This window comes from Neofelis nebulosa, chromosome 2 (genome assembly GCF_028018385.1).
Source record: "Neofelis nebulosa isolate mNeoNeb1 chromosome 2, mNeoNeb1.pri, whole genome shotgun sequence".
In the NCBI taxonomy this organism is placed as follows: Eukaryota; Metazoa; Chordata; class Mammalia; order Carnivora; family Felidae; genus Neofelis; species Neofelis nebulosa.
Window position 1 is genome coordinate 217,039,276 of NC_080783.1, and position 20,743 is coordinate 217,060,018.

At 42.7% G+C, this 20,743-nt stretch overlaps 1 protein-coding gene across 1 annotated transcript in view; it reads right to left on the bottom strand.

Annotated features, from left to right (window-relative positions):
* Window positions 1-20,743, bottom strand: part of PER3 (period circadian regulator 3) — a 60,987-nt gene that overhangs the window by 29,803 nt on the left and 10,441 nt on the right. Inside the window, 6 exon segments of the mRNA XM_058719232.1 lie at window positions 7,039-7,165; window positions 8,688-8,793; window positions 13,035-13,191; window positions 13,445-13,551; window positions 15,336-15,414; window positions 17,223-17,365. Of these exon segments, the coding sequence (XP_058575215.1) occupies window positions 7,039-7,165; window positions 8,688-8,793; window positions 13,035-13,191; window positions 13,445-13,551; window positions 15,336-15,414; window positions 17,223-17,365 (719 nt within the window).

The window sequence follows — 20,743 nt, forward strand, 5'->3', positions numbered from 1 at the left end:
TGAATTAGCTTTTGTATAGCATGTGAGCTATGTGTTGAGGTTCAGTTTTTTAATATATGTGGATGTCTAATCATTCAGTACCATCTGTTGGAAAGACTATCTTTTGTCCATTGACTTGACCTTGCACCTCTGTCAAAAACTGCATTTGTGTAAGTCTGTTTTGTCTCTAATCTGTCCCACTGATCTTTTCACCAATATCACACTGTCTTAATTAGTAAGTTTTTTTTAATTTTTTTTTTTTAACATTTATTCATTTTTGAGACAGAGAGAGACAGAGCATGAACAGGGGAAGGTCAGAGAGAGAGGGAGACACAGAATCTGAAACAGGCTCCAGGCTCTGAGCTGTCAGCACAGAGCCCGACGCAGGGCTCGAACTCACAGACCACGAGATCATGACCTGAGCCGAAGTCGGACGCCCAACCGACTGAGCCACCCAGGCGCCCCTTAATTAGTAAGTTTTGAAATCACGTAGAGTAAGTCCTCCAACATTGCTTTTCTTTTTCAAAACTGTTTCGGCTATTTTAGTTTATTTTTTCATATAAGTTTGGGGATCCTCTTGATGATATCTAAAAAAAAAAAATCCTGCTGAGAGTTTGACTGGAATTACATTGAATGTACAGACCAACCTGGAGAGAACTGACATCTTAACAATATTGAGTATTCTAAATCATGAATTTGATATATCTTTTCATTCACCTAGTACTTTTAAGTTTTTCTTTCATCAATGTTTTATAGTTTTCTGTACATGGATTATTTCATATCTTCTGTCAGATTTTGTATCTAAGTATTTCAGTTTTGCATAGTTTTTAAAAATTTGTTTCCAATTGTTCCTTGTTAGTACACAGAAATTTAACTGATCTTCCACATGGACTGTGTATCTTGTAACCTTGCTAAAATCAGTAGTCTTTTTTTTGTAGATCCTTTAGAATTTTTCTATGTAGATAGTCATGTCATCTGTGAATGGAAAGTGTTTTATTTCTTCCTTTCCAATCTGTATGTCTTTTATTTCTTTCTCTTGCCTACTACATTGGACAGGACTTCCAGTCTAATATTAAGACATGGTAAGTGGATACCCTTGGCTTGTTCTCTAGGTTAGGGTAAAAGCATTCTCTTCCCATCAAGCATAATGTTAGCTGTAGGTGTTTATAGATGCCTTTTTGTCAGGTTAATGAAATTCTTTTTCTATTTCTCATTTTTGAATATTTATCATATGTAGATGTTGAATTTTGTCACATGCTTTTTCTCCATCTACTAAAATAATCTGATGGTTTGTCTTTTTTATTGTTAACATGATGAATTAACGTGCTTGACTTTCACATATTGAACCAACCTTGCATTCCTAGAATAAATCATATTTGGTTGTGATGTATTTGTCTTTTTTATACTTTGCTGAGTTTGATTCGATGATTTTGCAAATATGTTAATGAGGGATCCTGGTCTACAATCTTCTTTTCTTGAATTGTCTTTATCTTGTTTCAGTATTACAGTACTAATGGGCTCATAAAATGAGTTTGGGAGTTTCCTTTCCAAACTTCCTTCTTCTATTTTTTTTCCGTCTTCAATTTTCTGACAAAAAGATTATGTACAGACTGGAATTATTACTTCCTTGAATGTTTGACAGAACTCTCCAGTGAAAGCATCTGGGCCTAGTTTCTTTTTGTAAGGTTTTCAATTTCAAATTCAGTATTTGTAGTAGACAGAAGTCTATTCTAGTTACCTATTACTTTTACACTGAGTTCTTTTTTTTTTTTTTAATGTTTGTTTATTTTTGAGAGAGAGCCAGAGAGCACGAGTCAGGGAGGGAGGAGAGAGACACACACAGAATCCAAAGCAGGCTTCAGGCTCCGAGCTGTCTGCACAGAGCAGATGTGGAGCTCGAACCCATGAACCGTGAGATCATGACCTGAGCTGAAGTTGAATGCTTAACCAACTGAGCCACCCAGGTGCCCCATTTTCACTGAGTTCTGATAGCTTGTTTCTTTCAAATAACAGACCAAAGTTGGGGGATAGAGTTGTTTGTAGTCACTTTAACATCTGTGTGATCTTTCATTCCCAATATTGGCCATTTCTGTCTTCTTTTCTTATTAAGTATGGCCAAAAGATTGTTAATTTTATTTTTATCAGCTTTTGATTTCATTTTCTCTTATTTCTATTTTCAATTCCATCGATACCTGGTTTTAAAGATTTCCTTCTTTCTGCCTACCTTGGATTTAATTTGCTCTTCTTGCTCTTGTTTCTTAGGAGAAAGCTTAGATTACTGATGGAGACCTTTTTTCTTTTTCTTATACAATCAATGCTATATCAATTTCCCTTTAAGCGCTGCTTTAGCTTCATTCCACAATTTTTTTTGTTGTCTTTTCAATTCATTCCTTTCAAAATGATTTTACTTCCCTTTAAGACCTTGACCTGTAGGTTACTCAGATATGTGTTCTCTAATTTTCAAACATTTGGGAATTTTCTAGATAAACCTTTCAGTTACTGATTTCTAGTTTAATCAAGTCAGAGAATATACTTGGTATGATTTATATATTTTTTAAATTGTTAAGGTTTGTATCATGGCCTAGAATAAGGTCTATCTTGATGAATGGTCCATGTGCCCTTCAGAAAAATAAGTATGTTGTTGTTGGTTGGAATGTTCCATACATGTTCAAGCCAATCTTGATGGTGTTGTTCAGATCTTCTATACTTTTGCTAAATTTCTGTTCACTTGTTTTATCAATTAGAGAGAGGTTTGTTACAGTCTCTACCACTGAGGATTTGTTTATTTCTCAAAGCTTTTATCAGTTTTTGCTTCATGTATTTTGAAGCTCTGATGTTAGGTGCATAACCTTTTAGGACTGTTACATGCTCTCAGAGAATCAACCACTTTGTTGTCATGCAATATCCCTCTGAAACCCTCCCTGATAAAGTTCATGATCCTAAAGTCTACATTAGTTGATATTAATACAGCTTTCCGGCTTTCTTTTTATTCCTGTTAGCATGTGAATCTTTTGTAACCTTTTGCTCTTAACCTATATTTTTATTTGCAAAATGGGTTCTTGTAGATACTACACAGATGCCTCTCGTTTTTTCACCCACTGACAATGTCAGTCTTCTAGCTGGTACATTGAGACCATTCACATTTCATGTGATTACGGATATAGCTGAATTAAAGTGTACCACTTTGCTAGCTGTTTTCCACTTGTTCCATCTGGGTTTTTGTTTCTTTTCTGCCTCATTTTGCTTTAAATGTTTTAAGTTCCACTTTATCTCGTCAAATGACATTTATTGCTTCTTTAGAAACTAGTTCTGATAGCTGTTCTAAATTTCACAACACACATCTTTTAGACATCAGTTTCTACCTCCAAATAATATATTGCTTCTGATGTAAGGCCTCCACAGCAGCACATTTCCAGTGCCTCCCCCAATCCTTTGCAGTATTTTAACACAGACCACGAAAGCAGAAGAGTATTTTTGCGTTAGTTGGTTACCTTCCAGGGCAATTAAAAATAAGTAAAAAATAAAACTTCTTCATTAACTCCATTTCCAGTGCTTGTCATTTCTTTGTGTAGATCCAAGTTTTATGTCCGGTACCATATTCCTTCCCCCTTTAGAAATTCCCTTAGCATTTCTTATAGACTAGATCTGCTGGCAATACACTCCCCGCCTAGTTTTTGTTTAAGAAATCTTTCAATTTCCTTCATTTCTGAAAGATACTTTCCACCACGTAGGGAATTCGGCACTAACAATTTTTTTGTCTTAAGACATTTTGTTTTCTAGTGTCCCCAGCATCTAAAAAAAATGCCTATTGTAATTCTTATCCTTGTTTTTCTGTATGTAGTCTATGTTCCTCTGGCTACCTTCAAGATATCCTCTTTGCTTTTGTTTCTGGCAATTGGAATATGATATTTCCAAGTACATGGTGTATTTTTTTCCCAAGTATGTGGTGTTTTTATCTTGTGATTGGTTTTTATTTGGTTATTTTTTGTATCTATGCTACTTGGTGTTCTTCTTATCTGTGGAAAATTCTTGGTTGTTATTTCCAGTATTTCTTCTGGGATTCCATTAGTCTTATGTTAGATCATTTGATAGTGTCTCAAGGTTCTTAGAGGCTCTATTCTACATGTTTCTTTCTCTTTGTGTTTCAGTTGACGTAACCTGTATGTATCGATCTTCAAGTTTATGGATTCCTTTTTTGGGTGTGTTGAGTGCCCATCCAAGACATATTTACAACTCTAGTATTTCTTTTTGATCCTTTCTTTTATATCCCATCTCTATGCTATGATACCCATGTGGTTTTGCATGCTGCTCACTGTCCCATAGATTTTAATGTATTAAATTCCCTGTCGGGTGGTTCCAACATCTGTGTCATATCCGTCTCTTGTTTGGATGGCTGCTTTATCTCTTGGGAGTTTTTTTCCTTGCCTCTTCATATGTTGAAAACGGAGTATCTTGTGTAGGACAGTGGAGACTAGCATGCCTTTCCTTCTGCTGGGTCTGTGTTCGAGTTAACCTAATTTGTTGGCCAGGCCTACGGTCTGCCGTTGCTATGGTTTCATTCAACATCGGTACAGCCTTCCAATTCCTCTAGTGACATTTTGTACTTACGTGGTGGCTGGTGCGCTAGAGAGCTTTGCGTTTTTTCCTATATCTGCTCCACTTGCAGCCTGTGGTCTTCCCCTGGTACTATGCCTTGGAGGCCTGTCTCTTGCGAGTTACCAGTTCTGTCAGCTAGTGCATCAGTACTCAGGGCTTGATCTCACTTCTCCCTGCAAGCACATTTCTCCCTTAGATTTTAGGCCTGTTGGTTGCCACGTAGCCTCAGTACTCTGACATGTTCAAGAAAGCTCATGAATTTGCTGCCATATGGCTTTTTTCCTTCTCAGTTTGCAATGATGCTCTTTCCATCTCTCCCTGAGCAGAAACCAAAGCACGCTCACCCTGAATGAGTTCAGTTGATCGATCAATATCTCTCCCTCAAGCACTACCACCCCAGAAGTGGAACATTTTCCCCAATTTCTCTAGCTGCTTCTAGCAGCTGGCATCAGTATATAAAGCTGATGAAAGGGCTTTATATCTTTGTTAGTCCTTGGCTTTCCATATTAACTTTTGAAAATTTCCCATCTTCCTCTATTTCAAAGCCTAATCTGCCCTCATAAGAAAGGTAAAAATATAAACTTAAAACCTTATCTTCTTGTTGGCTCTGGTACCCTGTACATAAGCTATGTACACAATGACTACTTACTATTTTCCTTTTGATTGGACTTATTTCTACTCAATTTCTAATATTTAAATTATAAGATTATCTTGAAGCTGCATACTTGTTTCTTTTGAGTAAGTTGTAATAAAGATTTTTTTACTAGCTCTTTAAACTTGTAGGTCTTGAGATGTTAATAAAATCAAGATGCCCAAGTAACATTAGTTCTCCGAAGCTCTATCAAATGGCAGATCTTCCCTCTCACCCAAAAGACACGTCCTATGTGTGTTAGAGTCAAATACAGCATATAGCTAAGTAGTAGGATAATGTCAATTTCTAGAATAGCATCATAAATGCACAGAATTAGCTACAACTTGAATACAGCCTTTAAACCATGATAGTGATGGCACTTCCAGGCCAATGGTGGGTGATACGAAACTGAACAAAGCAGAAGGTAAGAAAGGATTTCCACTCTGACAAGAAATATAGAGGTCAGGACAAAAAACTGTGGCCCTAACATGAGGTCCTAGGCCTAAGCAGCAGTGAGCAGCACAAAGTGGACCACTTTCTTTAAATAAAGAAAAAATGTACAAATTTTAGCCGTCAAATCTCCCTAAAGAAGTCCCAATGCTAGGACATGGGATAATAACATACAGCAAGTCAGATACTTAAGATAGGAAATCTGATGGTTTCAAGGGACAAAAAAAGTTGTTTCTGTCTCGTGCCCTTACAGCTACAGCAAAAGAAACAAGCAGAGTGCTAAACCTCCTACCAAGGCAACAAGAAAAACCCACGGACTGGGCATGCTATATCGGGAGGGCAGCCTCAGGGCTCCCTGTGATACCACCTGAAAAGAGCAGTGGTTGGATGTTTTTGTTGTGTAAATCATGGCAAGTACTGAAGGATATAGCTATTATTATTTTTTATTCTTATTGACTTTAGAGAAGAAATTTCACCCCTACTGTGTAAATACCCACATCTGACAATGATAGAGACCATTAATAATATTCTGGTGACCAAACCTATGATGACTTCCAAAGTTATATTAACGTTCAGGAAGACAAGTGAAGGGAAAGCTAACTAAACTAAAACAGTTAATATAACTTGGTCTCTACGTTATATCATAGATCCTTCCTCTGCTATGTAATGCCAGTAGGTTAACTTTTCTACACAATGTCAATCATCATGATTGATCCAATTCCTTAGGAACATTCCTTACCTCATAAACATGTATTTAAAAAAAAATCCCCAATTTTACATTCAGTTGAGGTCATAAATATTCTTCATTTGTTCTAAATGACAGAATTATTATGTTAATGTACTTTTTAAAATCTGAAACATACTCTAAAATTAACTCTTTTGGGGCATCAGGGTGGCTCAGTCTGTTAAGGTGGGACTTCGGCTCAGGTCATGATCTCACAGTTCCTGAGTTGGAGCCCTGCTTCCGGCTCTGTGCTGACAGCTCAGATCCCGAAGCTGGCTTCCCAGATTCTTGGTCTCCCTTTCTCTGCCCCTCCCCCACTTGTGCTCTGTTTCTCTCCACCCCCCCCCAAAAAAAAAATTTAAAAAATTTTAATTAACTTTTTTGATTTATAGATACCTTATTCGGAAGAATCTATGAATCTGCTGGTGTTACCAAAAACATTAATTCTTTAGTGGAAATACACAGAACTACACTCTAATACCATTTAGCTTCCCGAGCAGTATTTGCTGCTGCCATTATCATTATTGCTCTCATCACCCGGGCAAGGAAAGGTGAAAGGTGACAGCACCGGCCTGTGGCTTCCTGCTCACACGCCCACGTCACCCCAGGAGAGGGCAGAGCCGTGGGAGGAGGTCTGGGCGCTGCCCCGCTGACTCACCGCCAAGCCGTCCTGTGCGCATCGCCGTCACTTGCTTATCTGGTGACTTGGCCATTGACTCAATGTAGAGCTGCTGACCGAGATTCTTAATTTTGTTTAGACGGACGGAGACCTGCTGCAAAGTCAGCTGAGGGAAAAGAATGAGAGAAGGTGCTTCAGAAATTATAAACATGTACATTAAAAGAGACACGAACAAAACACACGTAACTTCCGGTTCTCTGAGGACATGGCGGCTGAGAACACACTGACCACGTTAACTCACTTTCCTCCCCGAGCCTCGGCACGGCCAGTTCAAACGAGACTTTACACACGTCTATTCGCAATACGGTAATCTTTAGAAATCGTACAATAAACCCAAATATCACCTTCCAAAGCTGGTATTTTCTTTTAACGGCCATTGTTTCAAACCAAAATGGGGTAAGCAGGGCGTCTGCGATCGAGTAAGGTCCAGAATCTCTCACAGGAAGTCACAGGTGCTGAGGTGCAGGAGCGGCGCACACGCGCTCCGAGGACGCAGAGGGTGGAGGGCGCGCCTGCGCAGACGCGACGTGGCGCACGTACCGGCTCCCCGTGCGCGTGCGCGGCGCGGGGCCCACCGGCCTCACGCGCTCCCGACACGCTCCCGACACGCTGCTCCTGCGAGGTGCTGCCGCCCGGGCTCCCGTTGCTGTCGGAGGCGCTCGTGTGAACCGGCTGAAGGGAAAAGGGGGCCGGGTGTCAGCGTTACGGGGTGCGGGGCCGCCAGGGGACAGGCACAGCGGCTGGCACCCGAGAGTGTGTCTGAGATCACCGAACGCGAAGGTGAACGCTTCCGAAATCCTACGTGCGGTGGGTGAAGCTCCATGCTTTCGGCCCGAGGCTGACAAAAAAGACATTCCTCTCTCGCTCGGTAATTCTCAAGGGCAAAGTCTAGTTTTCTAGCCCGGTGGACGTTTCTAGAACAACAAGTCTTTAGAAAGCCACATGGTTATAAGAGAGGTCACAAAATAGGACAGTGAACTCTAGTAGTTCTTTATGCTGAGTTTGGAACAGACGGAACAAATTAAATACCATACTTTTTTCCACGAACTTCCTTCACGAACCCTAGAGACTTTACAAAAGACGGTTTGGAAGCTACGGGGCGCACGGTTTTCTGTGTGACACCATCAGTAAACGCTTCGCAAGCTTATTAGTTGGGTCTCCAGTAGAAATCATTTTTGGCATCTGCTTTCAAGAAGTAGTTTTTGCCACCTTTGTTTTGGAGTAACCAGAGATGCTGAGACCTGCCATCCCTCTGCCCCCATCCTTTACGATTAGAATTATTGTTTAAAAAAATACGGCAAATCCCAGAAGTTGAGCCCATGGCTAGTGTTGGAAATACAAGAAGGATGTTCTCATTTAGAAATAGCTTCCTTGTCTACCTGCCTACTATGACTCGATTTGCTTAGAATGGGATCTTAAAAGAATGTTCTGTGCGTTTCAGTCAGGAACAAGATTAATAAAACTGAATTTAAAAAACAACCAGGAAAACAAAAACTCCTGGAACGCAGACGGTAAAGATTTCTCTCTCCTTGTGGTGTACCTTTGTGAAGTGACTTCACTATGAGCAAATGTTAAAATAAAACACGACTATGGAAATTTTGTGTTTGCTTTTTAAAATCTCACTTTACCTGTAAGAGAAGTTTGTGAATTTGTTCTTGCAATTCTGTTACATCTTTGTCATTATGGTTCGTCTTTTTTATTCGGGTCACGAAAACATCCTCATTCAGCGGACTCCTACAAGGTGCCAAGTGAAAGATGGAGTCAAGCAATTCAAAATGAATTTACAATAAAGTCTAAGGTTAATTTTTTTTTAATTTTTAAAATTAAGAAAATTTTTTTAATGTTTTCAGGGACAGAGAGAGAGGGAGACAGAATGGAAGCAGACTCCAGGCTCCGAGCTGTCAGCACAGAGCCCGATGTGGGGCTCGAACCCACGAACCGTGAAATCGTGACCTGAGTAGAAGCTGGATACTCAACCAACTAAGCTACCCAGGCACCCCATGTCTAAGGTGACCTTTAAACAGAATGTTCAAATAATAAATCTATACTTACACAAAGTAACTCTCTGACTTCAAACAGAAAATATAAAGCTAAAATTCCATTTATGGAGGCAGAGAAAATACTAAGAAACAAATGAGACATTAAGAGGCTTCTCTGGCTTGTCTAGAGCTCTAATCTTTCTTTCCACAATTGTGTCAGCATTGAATTTGTAGAAACCTAAAATCAGTGACGAGTAACCTCTCTACCTACCAAAGTATCTTCACCAGCTACTGGTTTCAAAATTCAACATTAACTGAGTAACCTACGCTAGGAATTTTAAGACCCTAGGTCTGCCAAACAACATTTAATGTTTAACGTACCCAAGCACTTCAGTTATGTTATAAAGGTGGTTCTGCCACCCACCTATTGGTGAAAACGTGGCTGTCATGGTACCCTTAGTCTTGTTTATAGTAGAGCCTTTTAAAACTACTACCTGAACACAGCCAGGGGCAGAAATGCCAGTAGAAATCATCGCGAAGAAGGGAAGGAACTGACTTCTATGCAGGAACTGACTTCTATGTATCTTTTATGACACACAGCAAGAATAACATTTTCTAAGCCCTTCCGACGCGCCAGGCACCGTTCCAGATGCTCTAGCAAGTATTACGTCCTTCACCAGAGTTGAAAACTTGCCCGAGGTCACCTAGCTGGTGAAGTCTAAGCAGGTGTTCACAAAGGGACCAGAGCCTGGGCTCCAGAGTGCACGTTTGCTACGGTGGTATACTGCCTCTTGGTACCTGAGTAACTAAGGTACCACTGATACGATCTACTGAGTCAGGCATGTATCTCCTGAGTCCTCCAAACCCTACAAAGCAGGAATCATCATGACTCCAGAGAGGTCTGGACCCTTGCCGAGTCACCTGACGCAGAAGCAGTAGTCAGCGTTTCAGTTGACATGCCTGACTCCAAAGTCAACGCGTTCCTTTTTCCATTCTGCCATAGTCACTGTTTCTCGCAACTTAAACACACAGCCCAATTCCCTAAAAACTGAGACACTGTCCCAAAGACAGAAGTAATTATCCACAAACCACAGGATGTCGGCAGCGTCAGTCAGGAAGAGCTCTGCCTCCGGAGACCACCTCCCTCTTTGTCCAGACCCCCCCCCCCCCCCCCGGCAACGTCGACTCCCTCAGTGCACAGACCGTGGATGGTGCCAACCAATGGCTATCAGCACAGCGTCGCGCGTGTGGTACGTAAATGGCAAACCATACTGGAATGCACAGCGCCTGGCGCACTGTATGCGACACTCTATTGGTCTGTTGCCTGTGCCTCCCGCTGCCACACGAGCACTGTGGGGTGAGGCTCTCTGGTCGATTTTGTTCACCTCTCCAGTGCCTCCAACAGTGCCTGGCACGTACAAGCAGGAATACGTCAGTGAAGGGGCAGGCTGGTTGAATAAAGTACATCTGATTTGTGATCAACGCATCTGTCCACTGTGAGCTTGAATACCTTCCAAAAATGTTTGGGTTTTATTTTTCAAGTGAAATTCCGAAATGGAAATAGGGCAGACTGCTTTGTATTATGAGATTTACGTATTCCTGTTGGTGAAACTTTCTACAAAGGGAAGTTGTATGTTCAATCACTAATCATGTAACTCAAGACGATTAATGTGAAGGCTGCAGAGACAGGGCCTTTGTGGGGCAGCAGCAAATGCCGGGCAGCACCAGGGACGGAAAGAAGGCTCACGAGGAGTCAGGGAGAAAACCTGGTTCTCGTTTGCGCTTTGCAACTTCCTCCCCTCAGTGACCTCTGCCAGGGTTATTCTTTCGCCGAACACGGATTTTAAGTGTAGAATGAGAGGAAACAGCACATAACCTGCCTGCCCACAGACAGTTAGGGTCCCTGCTAACTATCCACTTCCTGCTTCAACTGCCACACTCTCCAAAGCTCTGCTCACAGGTGACCGTGCCACCTCCATGTCCTGGCTCTCCTGCTACGCTAGGGGCCCTGTGATGGTAGAGGGGACGTCTGTCTGGTTTACCATCTCGTTCTCAGGGTCTAGCATGATGTCTGACACAGCCAGGGATCCCTAAGCACTTGTTAAAATCATTTTATAAACACTATGGACAGTTACCTTACAATTATATTACATGATTAATACTTACCAGACTCTGAATACTTCCCTTACATAATTCTGAAAACTGAGATGCAGACACAGGTATAATTTTTTTTTTTTTTAATCTGCAGACGTGGGGAGCACTTGGATATCAGTTAATAATAAAAAAAAAACTGAAAGGACACTTGGGGAATCTGGGACGTGGCTCTGGCACTGACAGGGAGGGTACGCAGACCAGTAGACAGACAGACGTCTCATGAAAGCAATCATACCTGCCCTGGGGTTTCTCACAGTCATACTAAGCAGCCACCTGCTTATTTTCATTTTCCTGCAGGTTTTCCTACCAGAAAAAAAATGTCCTTTCTGACCAACGTGAATAACACTTGGCAGTCCTATTTCTTATCCTAATTATTATACGAGTTCCCTAGCACAAATTTGGTCTCATGAGTTAGGGCGGCATGGAGCCCACTTCTCTGCTTAGGGTTCCAGATCTGCTCCGCTGAGGGCCGAACCCAGACATACACAGATGCAAGAGGACCTTGGGACCTCTTCCCGCCACCGCTAGGTGCCCTCTATTACAGTATGAAGACATGCCAAAGTAAGTCTTACCGGCAGACCTACTGCTCCCAGTTTTGCGCTCATGTGCACAAAGCTGTACAACAAAACACAGAAGACAGAATTAATTTCTCAATCTCAGCAGGATCCTGAAGAGTTAAGTATAATTTCCGTGCTTCAAAAACAAAGACTTCACAGTCTTTGTGAAGAGCCTACAGCCCAGCTGAGAAACTGGCAGGTCAGTTTTAAATTTTAAACCAAAAAATCAAGGGGTTCGGAGTATTTTAGGGGACAGGAATGGCGGGCCAGGTTGTTTCAGGTCCATTTCACAAGGTCCTGTCACACGGACGGGCAGCAGCCATCAAAGAGGCTTGAGTCAGCCGTGTTGGGCAGGAAAATAAAAACTAAAAAGCATCTAATTTTTAAAAAAATAAAGATTTGAGGGGCGCCAGGGTGGCACAGTGGGTTAAGCGTCTGACTCTTGATTTAGGCTCAAGTCATGATCTCACGGTTCATGAGTTCAAGCCCCACATCAGGCTCTGTGCTGACAGTGCAGAGCCTGCTTGGGATCCTCTGTCTCCCCCTCTCTCTCTGCCCCTCCCCCCCACACACTCTCTCTCTTAAAATAAATAAACTTAAAAAAATAAAGATTTGATAAAATGGACACAAATAAGTGGAATTTGACAGCAGAAGCTGATACAAAAAGTTTTACACACTCAGTAAAGAGAACTTTAAAATTCAGAAGAGAAAAAAAACCAAACCCCTTATCTCCCCATTACCTTACACACAGCCAAAATCTGCACTTTAATGTATTACCTTTCTTCTTCTTTTTCCTGTTTTACAATGTTTGTGTGTCTTTTGAACATGTTATGACCATATGGCATAAGCAATTTTGTATGCTGCTTTTTAAGTCTAATCTATTATCAATTTCTCATGTTATATAATCTTTGCAAAAATTTGTATTGACCAATAATACAACATGTCAAATATTCCAGAACTTTCTTAATGATGGGCATATAAGCTGCTCTAAGTCTGTCATTATGATTGAACAATGGTGCAAAAGATGTCTTTTCTTTATAAAGCTTTTCTGTATTTAGGCATGTTCCCTTAGACTGTTCCCATAAGGGAATCATGAGGTCAGAGTGGTAGAAATCTTTTAAGGCTCTTGACGCATACTGCCACACTGTATTCCAAAATCACTTTAAAAACATTCTGTGCTTTATTCGGTTTATGTGTCAATTGATTCAAAGGGTGTCAGTGGGTGGAAGAATATTATTTGGTAAAAAAAAGGCCTTCTATAAAACACCAACACTGATGGACTTACGTTCGAACTTTATGCCGACCGATGATGAAAGAAACCTTCTGGCTCCACGGGTTCACGAAGCTGGACCAGCTGGAGTCCAATATGACGTAATCTCCATTTTGGGTACGGAATCGAATGGGTGAGTGTTCAAAGGGAGGGTGACCTGCATACTTCAAGACTAAATAAGATAATACGACGAGATTAGAATTTATTTAACGCAGGTATTTATTGCAAATGGCTGTTCCCAGGCATTTAGTAAGGTTTTCAGAAATGTCCAAATAGAGAAGAAACTGTTTTGGCAGCTTCAACACACTGCTTACCTGTTGAAGGGTGAGCTGTAGTGATTAGACCTTAAGAGGAGCTCTAACATGAAATGAAATGGAGAGTCGGAGCAGATGAGCGGTTGCTCCTGTAAAGAAGCAGGCCCTCACCTTTTTGGTGTATGGCAACCATGAGAGAACGGTCTTCGGGGTGCACATACGCCAAGATGGATGTCCCCAGCAGATCCTGAGGTAGGTAACCCAGCAGAGACACCGCTCTGGGGACACACACAGCACGGGCAGCATGTTACACGCAGCAAGCAATTTTCATACTTTATACACTTTTAAAAATACTTTTTTACTTAATTCTAAATACGAAAGAAAAAACAGGTACGCGGAAGATGTCATTACCGCATTTATAAGAGCAAACCACCCGAGTGCCCACACTGGGGAAATGGTTACACAATCTAAGAAATGCTGGTCATCGGACAGAGTGCATCAAAATCACCCGCGGAACTTGCTACAAGACGATTCACAGGCTCACCACAGGCTAAGTCAGGGCTGCTGGGGTAAGACCAGGAATCTGCATTTTTAGCAAGTTCCTCGGGGGTCTCTGATGCCCCCCTACTTAAAAAAAGTTTACAGAGATCACACCATAATGCAGAAAAATGTTTATGATGTCAAATGAATGGGGGGGCTACAAATTTACACGGCATGGTTAAGACTGTATATAAGCAATGTCGCCTAGAAGGTGATGACAGACAGACAACCGGCACGCAGAAATGTGGGCAGGATGCAGGTTCACGGGAAAGCTGTGAATTCAAACTCTTCAGGATGACTTAGGAAGACCCGACCCCATAAATGTTTTCTATGTGTACAAATGCACAAATACTTTCTCATGCAATAAATGTAAACCGTTAAATGTCTCCAGCTAAATGTTCTTACTTTCTACAGATGACATTATACAGAGTATTTCACTGTTATTGTTTAGTTTCAGGCTGTCTACTATTAAATAAGCCTATTTTCAGATGTTAAGATTTTTTAAAAATCAAAACGAATAACTATCATAACCGTGCCAGCTTTTCTGACTCTTTTGCTCTACGCTTACGTGTGCCGTGGTGCACCGATCCCCAGATTTTCACATTTCATGAATAAGTAAAATTTAAAAATAAATGTGGGGGAAAACAGAGGGTACTCATCAGGGGATAACAATGTTTATTTTTCCAAATCAATTTATTTAAAAAACAATAATAAGGAACAACTACTATCTACTATCACTCTTCTTTAAGACTCTTTTAATACCAAAAAAGTAGAAAGGACGTAAGTTCAAAATAAGTAATAATGTTTTAAATTAAATAAACTTACCTTGGGGCGCCTGGGTGGCGCAGTCGGTTAAGCGTCCGACTTCAGCCAGGTCACGATCTCGCGGTCCGTGAGTTCGAGCCCCGCGTCAGGCTCTGGGCTGATGGCTCGGAGCCTGGAGCCTGTTTCCGATTCTGTGTCTCCCTCTCTCTCTGCCCCTCCCCCGTTCATGCTCTGTCTCTCTCTGTCCCAAAAATAAATAAAAAACGTTGATAAATAAACTTACCTTTACCAAAAAAAAAAACCCCAAAACACCTGTTCTTATTTTTCCTTTGTTTCCCCCCTCACTTCAGACTAATAAACATTTCATCAAAGCCTGGTTGGGGAAGCCCTTGTCTGGTGGAAATCACATTGGCACAGGAAGTAGGAGGCCAGAGTTTTGGTCCCATTTCAAACACATCACATACTATGTGGCCAGGTTCATTGTCCTCTTGTGTGAAATGGAACAATAATTAAGTCCTGACTTACCTAAAGCAGACTATTGTGAAATCAAACATAAATCTGAAATCAAATTTAAATCTGAGAAGTAGAATATGCAAACTACTTATATTAAAAATAAACTGCAAACTAACAGAAATCAAATGGGCAATGGATAGATGTCTGTTACATAATGTAGAAGTATGTAAACATAATGTAAACGTTCTCATATTTTTCTCTATTTTCAGAAACAAATGTCTTTCAGGCCTAAAGAAGTACTTACCTTTCGTCTATTTCAAGAAAAACACACCCTGGGGTGTGTGTTGTGGTAAAAATTCTTTTATCCATCGGGATTCGAGGAGCTATGAAAAACAAAGACTCACCTAAAGGCAAATATCTAATTAGTCATTTACTTAACTAACCACTTACATTAAAAAGGAAACAATATCTCTATATGAAATGATAGAAATGTCACTTAGGGCACCTGGCTTTCAAGTAGCCAAAGCTATGGTTAAATTATAATTTTCATTAACTCCATTTTAATTAAGTCAAAATGCAAAATGCCTAATAAAGTTAATTTAATTTTCTTTCTTTCTTTCTTTTTTTTTTTTTTTTTTTAAGGCTTCCCACCCAGTGCAGAGCCCAATGCAGGGCTCAAACTCATGACTCTGAGATCAAAACCTGAGCTGAGATGAAGAATCAGAAGCTTAACTGACTGAGCCACTCAGGTGACCCTAAAGTTAATTTAATTTTTTATTTTTTTTAATGTTTATTCATTTTTGAGAGACAGAGCATGAGTGGGGGAGGGGCAGAGATCGAGGGAGACACAGAATCCGAAGCAGGCTCCAGGCTCTGAGCTGTCAGCACAGAGCCTGACGTGGGGCTTAAACGCACAAACCGTGAGATCAGGATCTGAGCCCAAGTTGAATGCTCAACTGACTGAGCCACCCAGGCGCCCTCCTAAAGTTAATTTTAAGTAATTTGTGTACATGAAAAGCTTACTCACCACAAAGAATCCAACAGTCAAAGCAAGGGGAAATTAAAGGTCAGGACTAGAAAGCGTGGTTGTATTTGGTGGTTGTGTGTAACTGAGCACCCTGGATTTGGTGTCGGCGTGATTCGGAGATTTCAAATCTATGTAATATAATTGGTGTGGCCAATTCTGCTGTAATTCATTTTGCAAGTGGAGTGATTTGAAATCACGCACAATTTCATTTGCAAGACACGAGAGGTGAATGGAGTCACCCACGAATACACAAACACACGCACACCCCTCAAACACCTATGGCTACCTCTGTGCGCTGCGTGTTACGAGCCATGCCCATCCATGTCTGACTTCAGACAACCTTCCTTCCACCCTCCTCCTTCCACAGCAACTCAGGAGCCACGGCAGGTGCCAACACCCACAGCCACAAGCCACCGCGGGGCTTTTTCAGGGTGAGATGCCATATTTACTGCAGCGACTGTGTATTTCTTAACCATTTAATGTGTAAAACCATTACTGTTTTTATTAGATTCGTGTCTTTTTAATGTGCAGTTAAGTGTTTTGAGTGTTGTGCCCCTAAAACCCATTTTTCCCATAAGCCCTGTGGTTTTGTGCGTGTGTGTTTGGGGTTTATTTTGCACAGGACAGTAATTTTTAAGGAAGCAGATGTCAGGTTACAGCAGAACGGACTGTAATTGTAAATAATAAATGTAAGCTACTTCCGTACTAATGCATGAATTTAGAAATGTAGTTCTGCCATCCGAAGATATAAACTATAGTTTTTACTCAAGGGATTTCAAAACACTTAAAAAACACAAATTTGTTTTTGTGATGTTTCTGTGCCACACTTACTATGCTATTTCACACAGGGCAGAAGCAAAAGGCCATAGGACAGTCCCCAGTACAGAAAGGGTCAGAGGATCACATATCTGTGGCCAAGTCTGTGCTTAGACCCTTGGGCCGTGCTGCTGCCTTGAAGGAGACAAGCACGCAAGAAGTCAAGGGTAGTAAATACACATCAGGGAAGATCTGCTATATGCTACAGATGCCCACAGAGTTCGGGGCCAAGCTGAAGCCTTGAGAGCTCTTTTCTGGTTCCACAGCTCAGTAAACAGGCTTTCATGTGTTCCCACCTGATGTGCTGACAGGTTAGGTCTGATCTAAAAGCAGACACTCCGGACTCACCTTCATAACCAGAGTGAACTTTCTCCACCAGGGTGAGACAGCACGACTCAGGTTCCCGCTGGGTAGAGACATGTATGCGCATCAAATAGGGAATAATCCGGAATGGGTAGTAACGCTTCTCTTGCTCTCTGACTTCGCCTCCACTGAAAAGAATAAAAATGATGAGTGCCTGTCCTCATGCATTCAATTAGCCCAACGTGAAACCAGGCAGGAGAAATGTCTTATTGGTAATTTCTGAGAGAGACAGATCAAGTCTAAAATGTTTAAACGTGTTTATTTTAAAGAGAAGAGAAACATTAGTTTATATTTTCAATACCCAAAGGCAATTATACTTACTCATTATTCAGAGATAAAGAGGTCGTATGGAAAGCTGCCCGCCTGGGTGGCTCAGTGGGTTAAGCATCTGACTTTTGGTTTTAGCTCAGGTCATGATCTCGTGGTTTTTTGAGTTCGAGCCCCACATCAGGTTCTGCGCTGACAGTGTGGCACCTCTGTCTCTCTCTCTCTCTTCTCTCTCTGCCCCTCCCCACCTCTCTTTCTCTCAAAATAAAATAAACTTATATATATATAAAAAAAAGAGGCTTTATGGAGAACCAGCTTAGTGAGTTAAAACTGGAACCAGCCATCCTGCGACTTTCCTTCTGACCACCAAACCCTAACTTTCCAAGGTGACTTTCCGCTTCTTCCAAGAGGGACAGGTGTAACTACCTATCTTACCTCATGCGTCTAAACCAAGTACCACATGACAGAAAACGGGGCTCCTTGTGATCGTGCCCCCAAAGCCAGTTCTTCACCGTCCCTTCCTCTATCTCTCAGGGGACTGACTCAGTCTTACTGCTTCAGCCACACCTGATGGGCGCAGGGCCCTGTGTGCAATTGAACACTCCTTACGTGCCTGCCTGAGCCGGAAAGCAGGGCTGCAACCTGCTGGCCAAGCCCCAGCCCCCGCTGCGGGGCACCTCCCTGGGTCGGGGCGGCTCGACTCCAAGACTGTCACCCTGTTTCACAGCTCCAGCTGCCCAGAGGACACTTCTCCTTGGATACGACGGTCCCCTTAGTGTCCATGTGCCCACAACTGAATTCATACTCCCTTGTTTCTACCAGTCACATCCCCTCTCCCACCGTCGTTGACATAGGTGTCAAACAGTCTGTAGTGGCCTAGAAGCTCCACGTCCGTCCGTGGCCACGTGCACACGCACTCCCACTCCCACCTCACTCACTCGCCTCTCTGCAGACTCCGGCACCTCCACCAGTGCCCCCACTCTCCACCACGAACCCGCTTCCGCCACTGAGAAGAGGGTGGCCTTCCCTGGACCCTGAGCCACGAGCTGAGCCTGTGTCTCCCGCTCCCTCCAACTTCTGTGTGTGCATCTCCCAGGCCCACCCCGCCATGGGGTTTGCGATGCCCTGTGTGCGCAGGCGACCCGAGTCCCTGTCTCCAGCCCGGAATTCTCCTGCAACTCCAGACTCACGGACCCACGCCTGCTCAACACCACGAGTAGATTCCCAACAGGTAAGGCGAACCTAACTTGTACTCTTGCCCTCTGCTCCAGGAAGCTGCCTTCCTAGTCTCCTCTGCCCCCGCACACGGCGACTGGAGCCAAAGACTCTTGCGCCACCTCGACTCAGCCTCTATTTCACACCCCAACCTCATCCGTGGATAAACTCCAGTAACTCTCCCATACAAATCCATCCACGATATCCAAGACACTTCCGCATCCCCTACCCCTGTGCACCTGCTGCCTGTCGCGCCCACGCCATCCCCAGCACAGTGCCCAACGCGGTCCTTTTTTAACACCAATTACCAATTACCATCCTTCTGGAAGACGAAACTGAGAATGCCTAGAAGCCATGATAAGCCTAGCAACCTCCCCGCCCCCCACCGTGCAGACTTGGCCTCCGGATGGTGATGCCACTTCCCAGCACGAGGAGTGAGGGATCCTTGGAGAAACAACTGACTCCATGTCTGAGGCAGGAAATGTCTGGGAAGAGGCTGGGTGGGACATCATCCCTGAAGCCAAGGAGGCTGTCACCGACCACAGGGGCGCCCTCACACGGCCCCAGAGCTAACCCGAAGGGGCTCCGGCTGGCCACAGTCGGGACAATTTGAGCACCACAGACATTAATGGGAACCTTATCTTTTAGATCCCATTCTGAGATGCCAATGGAGGAAATGATGCACGATCTGAGATTCTGCTTCAGAATCATGGGGAGGGCGGGCTGAGGAGCAGGTGGTGGCAGAGGTGACAGACCACTGGCCGTGGGTTAAAGTTATCGAGGCGGAATGGTAAGTGCGTACCAGTCCACTGTCCTTTCTCCTCTATTTCCCTTTATTTTGCAAATTCCAAAACTAAAGTTTTCAAATAAATGATAGACCTGAACAAAACGTTTCCTTCAGAAGTCAAAGCTCCCTGTTTCTTCCTGTCCTTCCTGCTCACCCCCTCCTGTGCTCCAGCAGCATTCGCTTCCTTGTCACTCCACCCACAGGCCAAGCATGCTCCACCCCAGGGCCTTTGCACTTATGTGGAACACCCTTCTCTCAGAGAGGTGTGGCTCACTCTCTCACCTCCTTCAGGCTCTGGCTCCAATCAGGCTTCTTGTTAGAGAAGATTCCTTGACCCCCCTGAGAACACTAGTAATCTCTGCACTGCCCAGAATTCCCTTACTCTCTTGTACTGTTCTACACGGAACTTACCGCCAGCTGACACATCCACATGTACCTGTTTATTATTGGTACCCCACACACAGAATGTAAGGTCCATGAGGGCAAGAACTTTGTACCTGTAGCCTCGCCTGGCTCAGAGAAGGCACACGGGTATGTTTACTAACAAAACAAACACAAACAGCACTTACTACGTGGTAAGCACTGTTCTAAGCTCTTCATAAGAACTCCTCTGTAAAGGCCTGAATGAACCAACACAGCCCTCCCTCCTGCACACCTTCCCCGGGGTATCGCTCCCCCAAGTACTGGAATACGATTAGCTCAAGTTCCCCCAACCCCACGGAGTGGCCGACTAACCCATTACAAGGCATGTTCTCTTTAGTTTTCCACACGTCTGGAGCATTTAGGAACTTTAGTACTAATATTGGGAATCATAACATCGTTGAAACACGTTTTCTTTTTGACAAAGTAACATGAACAAATTATAGTAAAAGTCACCAATGACTACTACCAGAAATCAACTACGATTAAAATTTTGGTCTGTTTTCTTCTGGTTCACTATGTTTGGACCTTTTAAATCCTTCCCTTGAACAGATCTATCTTACTTCCTTTAAAGTTATTGAAAATTTCAAAAACTCGGGGCGCCTGACTGGCTCAGTCGGTACAGCATGTGACTCCTGATCCCAGGGTTGTGAGTTCAAGCCCCACATGAGGCACAGAAATTTCAAAAATTAATTTTAAATGTGACCAAAGGACAGAAAGCAACAAAACAAAACAAAACCAAAAACAAAAAACAAAAGAACCTAAAACAATGGGCATTTGACAGTTAACTTACCATCCAGTGGTTGAGAGAGAGAGA